This window comes from Myotis lucifugus, unplaced genomic scaffold, assembly GCF_000147115.1.
Source record: "Myotis lucifugus unplaced genomic scaffold, Myoluc2.0 scaffold_34, whole genome shotgun sequence".
Taxonomy (NCBI): domain Eukaryota; kingdom Metazoa; phylum Chordata; class Mammalia; order Chiroptera; family Vespertilionidae; genus Myotis; species Myotis lucifugus.
In genome coordinates this window covers 8,509,704-8,521,561 of record NW_005871082.1, presented here as the reverse complement: position 1 = coordinate 8,521,561, position 11,858 = coordinate 8,509,704, and the positions used below count along the sequence as shown (strand labels likewise).

General features: G+C 40.4%; 1 protein-coding gene across 1 annotated transcript in view; it reads left to right on the top strand.

Annotated features, from left to right (window-relative positions):
- GALC (galactosylceramidase) overlaps positions 1-11,858 on the top strand; it is a 43,388-nt gene that overhangs the window by 11,914 nt on the left and 19,616 nt on the right. Inside the window, exons 6-8 of the mRNA XM_006086977.3 lie at positions 1,759-1,797; positions 4,529-4,659; positions 7,783-7,938. Of these exons, the coding sequence (XP_006087039.1) occupies positions 1,759-1,797; positions 4,529-4,659; positions 7,783-7,938 (326 nt within the window). The remainder of the gene's footprint in view (positions 1-1,758; positions 1,798-4,528; positions 4,660-7,782; positions 7,939-11,858) is intronic.

The window sequence follows — 11,858 nt, the reverse complement described above, 5'->3', positions numbered from 1 at the left end:
GACTTTAACGGAACAATTACCTAAGGATGATCTAAGCAGAGATGGAGAGATGGAATTCTGGCAAGTTTTCTGAAATATTTATAAGCTTCGAAATGAGCAGTTTTAGTAACATGGATAAGTGGATGATGTCAATGTCTTAAGTAGCTATTATCTGTGAGAATCTACGGAATCCATTTAGTCACAGAATTTGGAAATTGAAAGGACCTTAGAGGTCATGTGCTTTCACCTCTTACACTGCACAGACTCTTCTTTTGCATCAACTGTCAAAAAATTTAAGAGGATAGAGTTCTATTATTGAGCTCCTACTATGGTGCAGGTACATTTGACTATTATGTTCTAGGGCAGTGGTCGGTAAACCGCGGCTCGCGAGCCACATGCGGCTCTTTGGCCCCTTGAGTGTGGCTCTTCCACAAAATACCACGTGTGGGCGCACACATACAGTGCGATTGAAACTATGTGGCCCATGCGCAGAAGTCGGTTTTCGGCCTGGGCGAGTCTATTTAGAAGAAGTGGCGTTAGAAGAAGTGGGGGTACGTTCGCTGAGGTCGACCCCTCAGATTGAGGATGTTTTTTAGCAAAGGCCAGCTTAGGAGTACCCTAATTAAGTTAATAACAATGTACCTACCTATATAGTTTAAGTTTAAAAAATTTGTCTCTCAAAAGAAATTTCAATCGTTGTACCGTTGATATTTGGCTCTGTTGACTAATGAGTTTGCCGACCACTGTTCTAGGGTAACAGGAGTGATAAGCTCCTGGATTCAGTGGGAGGAGTAGTCACGGGAACAGACAAACTGCTGTGTCCTGGGAGGGATGGTATAGGACATGAGGATGAGCCATGGGCCGTCAGCCAGAAGCATGAATACACTTGTTTTTATTATCCTCCTCTAAGTTATAACTGAAAATTAGTTTGTATATGAAAGCTTTCTTAAATGTTAAATTGTTACCCTATATTGAGACTAAATGTAGGTTTGGGTCTAATGGTATTCTGTATGGTAAAGTTACACTTAGAAGCTCTTTTTGGTAAATAATGGGTGATTCACACCTTTCTTAGACGCCTGATAATCCCATGCTATGGTGAGGAGCTTCTTTGATGAGAAACTCTTCCCTGTATCCCTGGAGTAAAAAGAGTTAAAGCACCTGGATATGGACTCATCTCAGTTACTAATGGTTTTCTCAGCTGCAAAATGAAAGTCATGAGGTTCTCTTTCAGCAATAAATTCCCATGCTTCCTGATATGAAACCTAAGGGTTATGTGTATGTTCCTTTCATCCTTAGTAGGAGTTTGCTTTCGTGTAGCAGATGACTGTGATTCTCTGTGCGCGCTGGGAAAATGACTTCTGTGTGGTGTACCTGTGACCACGTGGCTTCCTGCTGTCCTTGTTGGAAACTTGTGGGAATCGTTGCCGCAATCCCTCTGTCTGTTAGGTCTCAGTGCCAGCGTAGGTCCTGGCACACATCCATTTGTCAATATTGGTCGAAAGGTTGAGTGCATATTCTGTTTTTTTGAAATCTCTGGTATACACTGTTTTTAAAAATACCCACATTGCTTTTAAGATTTTTGAAAATAGTATTTTAATTTTAAAATTATATTGTCTTACAAATATCTATAAATTCTATATCAGGCCATTCCATAAAGTAAGAAAAAAATGGCTTTTCAGGTGATATGAAAGATGATGAGAGAAGTGGCATTTAATGATTATGTGTATTTTCTGACATTTAAAAACTTTACTTCAGACTTTTTGACTTTTTGTTTTGCAGATTTGGAATGAGAGGTCATTTGACATCAATTATATCAAGGTCTGTACAAATTAAAAATCTTTTAATCTTTAATTTATCAGTGAATAATTCCTTTATGGTTCTATGGAAATTAGTAGTAAAAACTGTATTTTTTTTACAGCATAGTTATTTGTTTTGCTAGTTGTGACACAAAATTTAAGCAAAATCTTAATATTTGTATTCATGATGAAAGCATATAAAATTTCCTGTAAGTCCCAAATTTTACTTTATATGTATTTTTTACTATTATGAGTCTGTTTTGATTCCATTGCATTCTAATTCAACTTACCTTGGTTTGAAAAACTGCTATTGTAAACAATTTAGACTTCATTTCCGTTTCTCTCAATCTTTAGTTTACCTGCAGCAAAACATCTCAGGATATAAGAACTTGTAGTTTGTAATTGCCATTTTGTAGCAAGATGTTATTGGAATCGGTGTCCTGTTTGTTAAAATGCCTGTATAAAGAGTTCAGTAATGGCAGATGAATGTAAGTGTTCAGGTTTGATATGCGCTGTGAGGCCCTGGCAATAGTCTGGGTTTTGTTTTTAGAGTAGAAATGAATAGAACACAAATAAGCCATTTATATAACAACTAGAGGCCTAGTGCACAAAAATTTGTGCACTCGGGGGGGGGTCCCTCAGCCCGGCCTGTGCCCTCTTGCAGTCTGGGACCCCTCGGAGATGTCCACCTGCTGGCTTAGGCCCACTCCCCGGGGGATCGGGCCTAAGCTGGCAGTCAGACATCCCTCTGGGAGCCCGGGAGCACTCGGGTGATGTCCACTTGCCAGCGGGGAGCAGGCCTAAGCTGCAGTCGGACATCCTTAGTGCTGCTGAGGAGGTGGGAGAGGCTCCTGCCATCACCGCTGTGCTGGCAGCCCTCAGCCTGGCTTGTGGCTGAGCATAGCTACCCCTGTGGGAGTGCACTGACCACCAGGGGTCAGCTCCTGCATAAGAGCATCTGTCCCCTGGTGGTCAGTGTGTGTCATAGTGACCAGTCATTCCCAGTCATTCTGCTGTTAGGGTCAATTTGCATATTACCCTTTTATTATATAGGATTATTATATAGGATAGAGGCCTGGTGCACAGGTGGGGGCTGGCTGGTTTGCCCTGAAGGGTGTCCCGGATCAGGGTGGAGGTCTTACTGGGGTGCCTGGCCGGCCTGGATGAGGAGCTGAGGGCCGTTTTCAGGCTGGCCACGGCCACAGGCTGAAAGCAGGTATCTGGTTTGTTTGCGTTCTATAATCGAAACAATGTATAACTCCAGCTCTGAGATCCCGGCAGGCTGAAAGCTGGTTTCTGGGGTTTTGTTTAGCTTCTTATTTGCAACATAGTACATAGTTTCTTAGAGTTGCAGCTCAGAGGCCAGCAAGTCAGGCGGGGAACGTTGGAGTCTGCAGTCACTGGAGCAAGCAAGCCTCATGTTCGCTTCCAGCTGCCTGGCTGCCGGCCGCCATCTTGGCTGACAGTTAATTTGCATAAGGATATGCTGATTAGCCAATGGGAAGGGTAGCGGTTGTACGCTAATTACCATGTTTCTCTTTTATTAGTGTAGATGGCAGGGCTACTGTTTCTTTTACTTTTGCCATTTACGTTGTATTTGAGACTGACCTTGGGTTTTCAGTGATGTGGTTTTTAGGTTGTGCCTGGAAAATCCCATATGGGGTCTGAGGGTGGTGGGGGAAAGGGACATGTGAGTCTCGGGGCCCTATGAACACCAGAGTAGGCACTCAGTGCTTTGCTGATTTATTTCCTGTTAACACTTAGATTGTTATTTTTAACTAGACGCCCGGTGCATGAATTTGTGCACCAGTGGGATTCCTCGGCCTGGCCTGCGGGATTGGGCTGAAACCGGCTCTCCAACATCCCCTGAGGGGTCCCGAATTGCTAGAGGGCACAGGCCACGCTGAGGGACCCCACCAGTGCATGATCAGGGCCGAGGAGGGACTGTGGGAGGGCTCAAGGGCGTGTCCGGCCTGTCTTGCTCAGTCCCGATCGCCTGGACCCCAGCAGCCAGCTAACCTACCAGTAGGAGCGTCTGTCCCCTGGTGGTCAGTGCTCGTCATAGTGAACGATTGAGCTGCCTTAGCATATCATTAGCATATTACGCTTTGATTGGTTGAACGGATGACTGGACGACTGGACACTTAGCATATTAGGCTTTTATTATATAGGATTTTCCTGGGTGGATAGTCTTACAGGTAGGTTTTATTGCCTGTTTTCTCTGTACATGTGAAAGACTTGCGGGCAGCAAGGGAGTATTTCTTATGGTTATTTCTAGTATGCTACAAAATCTTGAGAGCTGTAATATTTTCAGTAATGGCAGAATATTTAGAGACACAGGAAAATACTAAAAATAAAATTACAGTTTAAACCATTTTACCAAATGGTATGTTTAATGCGATCCCAATTTGATTTTGTGTCTGCCTGAGAAATTTCCTAAGAATGCATGCCAAAACAATAGTGGTTATTTCTGGGGAGTACTATTATGGTTTTTAAAAAAATTTCCACTCTCCCACCCAAATTTTTTATGGTTAAACATAATTTTGAAGGTAGAGGGAAAATCCCTCTAAAACATTTTAACTTCATAGGTTTATTTTTTTATTTTCCATTGGAGCCACATTTCTACTGAGAAATAATACTGACACTATGGTCCAGTATGTTGATTTTGGAAGATAGTTTAGCTACCTTGGTGGTAATGCAAGAGCTGCAGTCTCTTTTGTAACCTTTCCTATGTCCTGTTTACCCTCCACAAGGTTTTAAGAAGAATGCTGAACTATCAAGGTCTCGAGCGAGTGAAAATCATAGCGAGCGACAACCTCTGGGAGCCCATTTCTGCTTCTATGCTGCTCGACGAGGAGCTCATGGAAGTGATTGATGTTATAGGGTAAGGGATGTCTTACTTTGAAAACTAAGGGTCCGATGCTTGCTCTGAATATTGACTGTGCCTTTCTTTTGTGTTTTCCTCTCCATTTGGTTATATTTTTCAGAAAGTAGCTTTTTTCTAATTACTTAATGAAAGCCTGTATAACTGGTATTTCATTCCTTTTTCTTTGAAATGTATGAATTTTGGGATTTTTCTATGACAATAAAAGGAATTGGTAATTTTTAAAAATTGTTAATGTTTGCAGTAATAAAACATGGGTTTGTTTAGATTTGGGGCAGAATAGTACTTAAATTTTTTAGAAGTTATAAAAGGCAATGTCGTGAAATCAGACTCCCTGTGGGTGGAGTTCTCTCATGAACACTGTGTACATGATGTGGCATGATCACTGGCCATGACTTTTGTCATGTCTCCTTAGCCATATGGCTTTGACCTTGCTCCTTAGTCCAATCTGCCTTTCAGTCTTCTTTCTGGGCCCTGGCCTCACTGTGTTCCAGCAGTATTTTTTTTTCCTGTTTTATTTTTTGTTATTTTATTTTTTCAGTTTGATTGAGAATTGTCATACATCACTATATAAGTTTTAGCTATATAGCATGATGGTTTGATTTACATCTATTATGAGGTGTTTACCACAATAGGTTTAGTTAACCTCTATCATCTCATATAGACACAATAAAAAGAAAAGAAAAGAAAAATAATTCTTATTATAAGAACTTTTAGGATCTTACTCTCTTAACAGCTTTCCTATATATTGTATAGCAGTGTTGACTGGTCATTACATTGTACATTACATCCCTAGTACTTATTGATCTTATAACTGGAATTTTGTACTTTTGACCACTTTCCTACAATTCTACTTTCAGCTACTTTTTTTAAAAAGTGAATTTTAAATATCATGACAATGTACATAAATATTTAAATAATAGAATACACGTGTGTGTAATTTGTTGTTTATTCAGTGTAAAGATTCTGCTTGATCTAATGGCATTTTTAATGAAGAATTTTTAATGTACACAAATGTAGGCAGAATAATATCATGAATATCCATGTTCCCATTATTCAGCCTCCATAAGGATGAACCTATGGCCATATCATACTGTGAAATGAGAGACATTTTGTCTGATTACATACATTTAAACAATTATATTCCTAAAGAACCTTTACATTTTGTTGAATTAGCAGTGGATCCGGATATTGGAAGAGACCCAGATACACTATTAGTCCTGCCCTTCTTTGCTCAGATCATTTAATCTGAGCAGGTTTTAAACGTAATGTAACAGTTCTGTTGTTTTCTGAATGAGGGATATAACATCTATTTCTATAATTTTATAGGAAATACTTTTTCAGATTATAAAAATAATGCATGCTCATTATAGAAAAATTAGAAAATGAGAAAACTATAAATTAGAATTTACTAGAATTCTAAACTAGAATTAGAATTTACTCAGAATCCAACATCTAAAGATCATTGGGAAGATAATAGCATATTCTTTTTCAGGATTTATTTTTTTATAAAGTATATTTTAATCAGAGATACAAGAAACATACATTTGGCTTTTGGCTGAGGCATTGAGGTTGAATATCATGTCATGGAATAAAGTTTTGGGATATAATATCACTACAAATATTAGTAGCCAGATTTTCTGAGTTGGGCATTATGGTGACGCGGCAATAATTTCTTAACCCCCTTGGGTGCTAGCTTGTTCGTGTGGTCTCTGTAGTGTATATTTATAATACTGAATAGATGCCTATTTTCAACTGAGGTCAGTGACTCAACAAATCTTGGTGGAACCTCATTTTTGTTCAACTGTTTTTTTGTGTGTGTTCTCTATTATATATACTAGTATATAATACTTATTTCCTATGAAGTTCTGGAATGCCAAATTGATAATGTGCCCTAATCCATCTTTACTAGGTCTAATGAATTCCCTAATAGGACTTTCTCTTAAAAGATTCATAACTTAAATGGTAATAAATAACTGCAAACTAAAACAGGACTTCACAATCATTCTTTTAATATAATGGATACTGCTACACCAATCTACAAAGAGATAATCCAATCTTTATTATCTCCCTTTGTTATTAAATTTTTTGTAATAAATTGTTGGCCTAAAAAGTATACACTCATGTCCCTAAAGTTATTTAGCTCATATGCTCTCTTATTATTGTATTAACTGTCAGTCTGATTTCTATTCTACATTTGAAATTTCTTAGTTGTTTTTAGTCAGTAATCACTAGTTTTCACCATCATCATTATGGCAATAGTTTACCCTTAGAATAATGAATATACATTTATACTTCAACTGACTGACTCCTCTCAAAGGGGAAGGGCTCATTACTCTGGGGCAGGATTCCTCAGCCTCTGCAGGTTTGATATTTCCACTGGATGATTCTTTGCAGTGGGGACCTGCCCATCCTATACCTGTAGGATGTTTAGCAGCATCTCTGGCCTCTACTCCCCAGATACCAGTAGTAAACCCTGCCTGCTGTGCCAGGCAAAAGCACCTGGTTGAGGACCACCACTGCTCTGGGATTATAAATATTCAAGGAACTCTGTGTGGGTCTTTATTGTTTTTCTGTCTGTGTCTGGGAGTAAATGCCAAGTTGTCTTTCTCTGTCTGCTAGTGGTGGGAACAAGGGAGGAAGTACTACTTTATATAATAGACTCATTGGTCTTTTGTTTTTGGCTTCTTTCTTCTTCCTTTCCAGTGTCCCAAACTCTGTACTTCCCGTGGGAAGTATGAACCCTGTCTCCACCTTATTCGTCTCTTGGAGTGTCCTAGGCTCTGGCCTCCTTTGTTAACTCCCTCTATCAACATGCTTCCATACATGTTATGGTTTCCAGAAGCAGAAATGTCTGATTCATCTATCAAGAATAGAATCTTGGTGGAACCTCGTTTTTGATCTTCCTTCCCATCTTGTGTGTGGTTATAGGTTTATCTCATCTTAAGTACATCCTGAGACACAAGGATGGGAAGCAGATGCCGACGACAATCAGCATCTACCTGGAAGTCGCTGTTGTTTTAAAATAGAACATGCTGGAGAAGATTTATTTTCATTTGCTTAACAAATGGATTTAAGTGCCACTTGACCTTTCCCCATTTCCTCCTACCCTTCCTTTCCTAGAGCTCATTATCCTGGGACCCACACGGTCAAGGATGCACGGTTGACTAAGAAGAAGCTCTGGTCTTCTGAAGATTTTAGCACTTTGAACAATGCCATGGGTGCCGGCTGCTGGGCTCGCATATTGAATCAGAATTATGTCAACGGCTACATGACTTCGTAAGTTATAAAGAACTTTGAAAGGTTTTTACCTTGAAAATGTTCTAAAACACAAGTAGAAACATGTACGATGGGCTTTCATGTTCTCTCAACCTAGATTCAATGATTGTAAACATTTTGCCTTATTAGCTTCATCTATACCTATGTCTGTACTTAAGCTACATCCATTTATTTTTCTGTATTTGAATATAGTCTTTATTGAATAAAGTCAGGCTTATTGAGATATAATTTATATAAAGTAAAATTCATGCATTTCTATGATTTTTAACAAGATATATATGTATATAAATATATATAAATATATGTAAATATATATATAAATATATATGTATATAAATATATTATTATAAAGTAAAATTACAAATGTCATGGCTCTTTACCCTAAACATTTTATCATGTGGCTCCAGAAAAAGGACATTTTCCTACACGATCACAATATCATTTTGATACATAAGAGCATAAGAACATTTTAAAAAGTATTTCTAATACCCAGTCTGTATCCAGGTTTTCCTAATTGTCTCAAAAAGTGTCACTTATAGCTTTTTTTAAAAAACATAAGAGCCAATCAAGCACCATGCATTGCACTTAGATGACCCTAAAATATCTTTTAATCTAGAATAGTTTCCTTCCTTCCTCATTTCTTATGACAGGACTAGGCTTGTGGACTATCCACCTCCCAGTGTGCCCCACTGATTCCTTAGGCAGTGGTTCTCAACCTTCCTAATGCCGCGACCCTTTAATACAGTTCCTCATGTTGTGGTGACCCCCAATTTCATTGTTACAAATTGAACATAATTAAAGCATAGTGATTAATCACAAAAACAATATGTAATTATATATGTGTTTTCCGATGGTCTTAGGCGACCCCTGTGAAAGGGTCGTTCAACCCCCAAAGGGGTCTCGACCCACAGTTTGAGAACCGCTGCCTTAGAGCTTCATTAATTTGTCTGTCTGTTTCCAAAACAGAGGTTCCGAAGAGAGAACACTCTTTTTTATTTCTCGAGGAAGCATTTTTTAAATGCTTTGAGAAGCTTCAATTGTAATTAGATTCAAATTAACTTTCTAAAACAAAAATAAATAGAGCAAAAGCAAGCCATGCTTTTGTGATGTTAATGAGAGCTGACATATTCTGACAGCCCTCTTTGTTCTTTTTCTTCTATTTTTGAAAGAAAAGATGCTTCTCATGGAGAGTTTGGTTCTAAGGACTTAACTTGGTATTAGGAGTCAGGCATGCTCATGGCAGAGAATTGAGTGACTGCATATAAATACAAAGTAGGAGGCAAAAATCACTCATATTTTTGCCATCCAGAAGTATCTGTTCTTCAAAATTTTGGAATGTGTCTTCCCATTTACATTATATATGTAAAAGTTTCATATAAAATTTTAATACAATATACTATATAATGTTCAGGAAATAAGCTGCTTTTCACTTAACAAGGCATTATGAACTTTCCCTCATATTTAGGTATACTTTGACTTTAGCACTTTAAATGTTTATATATGTTCTTTTACATAAAGGGGATTTCCCACACTTGCCTTGTCTCAGGAAGCACCTGATTCCTTGGCAGCTGCCCAGACCTGCTGAACCTTAATCTCCAGGGAAGGCTCCTGGGACTCTGGTGGTCTAGTCAGCGCCCAGGTGATTCTGATGGCACACAGCTTTGGGAAACACTGACGCAGAAAATATCCCATACCTCATGAATATTCTCCTCTTCCTAGAAATGGAAGTTGTTTCTGTTTTCGTTAACAGTTGAGTACACACTGAAATGATCGGTTGTATGCAGATGTCTTTATAGACATCGGTGATTATTTCCTCAGGGTGTGTTCTTGGAAATAGAGTCAGTATCTGCATCAGAGGTGTATAGATTGTCAAGGCATTTGTGTATATTACAAAGTGCTCTCCAGGTAGTTTAATTTGTATTTCTGGCACTAGCCAGGGGAGATACCATGCATCTTGTAATCCACGGGTAAAGTCATGAGAGCTCTTAACATTTTCACTGGTAGTAAGCACTTTTTGAAAATTGGGACTATTATTTCTACTTTGTGTTGCCAGAATTAGAAGTCTTTGACTTTCTAAGAATGTCAGTCTATCATTTTATTATGGGTGAGGACTTGCTAACAAAAATACAATTCTGTTGGTAAGCTCTCTCTAGTTTTTTTTTTTTTGGCTGTGAGGAACCTAGCAGTACCAGGGTCCAGAGCTTCCTTTTTGTCCTTGGATTTTCCTGAGAACCACAGAGTCACAATCTTAGGGGTCAGCACCCTCTCTGAAAGAATGGACCACAATGCAGACCAGCAAGCTGACCCAATTAGTACTTGTAGATGAAGCAGAACCATAGAAGTGCTACAGCCCCGACCTTGTTCTGTCCTCTTCACACATTCGATTCCCACAGCAATCGCATGAGCGAGGTATAGTTCTTATCCTCATTTTACAGACCAGGAAACTGAGGGCCAGAGAGGGTAAGTGGTGGAGCCGTGATTTGACCCCAGGCAGTCAGACTGTCAGAGTTCTCAATTGTATTGCAGTTCATAAAATTATATCATGAAACTGGGGCACTGGGAAGGCTGACTGTCACAAGGAAAGCAAGTATGAATAAAGCCTTTATTTCTGGTACTGGTAGGGCATGGTCCATGTTCTGATTACACCATGGCTCAGTAGAACTGCACACGTTGGATTAATCTAAATTTTTAAATTATGTGATTCACCATTAACAATATTTAGATGCATCCAACACTGGATTTTTCAGAATATGAAGGAAGTTAGTAAACATATGTTTTCTTGCTTCGGGTGGCCATTTTTCAGTATTTATTATCTATTTATAATAATAAAAGCATAATATGCTAATTAGACTGGATGTCCTTCCAGACGACCTTCTGGACGAAAGCTGGTGCTGCAAGGGAAGCCTGGGTCCTGGGTGTCAGGGAAGCCTGTGCTGGCAGCTGGGGAAAGGAAGGCCTACTCTTGCACGAATTTTGTGTATTGGGCCTCTAGTCTACACTAATAAAAGAGAAACATGGTAATTAGTGTACGGCCGCTACCCTTCCTATTGGCTAATCAGCATATCCTTATGCAAATTAACTGTCAGCCAAGATGGCGGCCGGCAGCCATGCACTGAAGCGAACAGGGAGGCTTGCTTGCTCCAGTGATGGCGGACTCCAACATTCCCCGCCTCAGTTGCCGGCCTCTCAGCTGCAACTCTAAGCAACTATGTTGCAAATATAGAAGCTAAACAAAACCCCAGAAACCTGCGTTAGTCAGCCAGGCTTCAGCCAGCCGGACCGCAACATTGTATCAAATACAGAAGGAAAAACAAAGGCCAGAAACCGGCTTTCAGCAGCCGAGGCCTCAGAGCTAAAGCTGGCCCAGAATAAAAAAAAAAAGAAAAAAAGGAGCGGTTGGGAGCTTCAGTCAACCCACCAGCCTGGAAACAGCCCTCAGCCCCTCAGCCAGACTGGCCAGGCACCCCAGTGGGGACCCCCACCCTGATCCAGGACACCCTTCAGGGCAAACCAGCCGGCCGCCACCCATGCACCAGGCCTCTATCCTATATAGTAAAAGGGTAATATGCCTCCCAGCACCTGGATCAGCGGAGCAGCGAGGCTCCCGGCACCGGGATCAGCGTGACAGGGGGCAGCGCCCAAACCCCCTGATCACCCTGCAGCTCTGTGTGTGACAGGGGGTGGGGCCACAACCTCCCTATCTGCCCTGCTATGTTCGTGACAGGGGAAGGTGCCCCAACCCCCTGATCAGCCCTGCTCTGTGCCTGATAGGGGGGAGCTCCCCAACCTCCTGATCGCCCTGCGGCTCTGTGTGTGACAGGGTGCGGCACCCCAACCCCCCCCCCCTCCTCCCACGGGCCTTGCTCTGTGTGTAACGGGGTAGAGCCATAACCTCCCCATTGGCCCTGCCCTGAATGTGA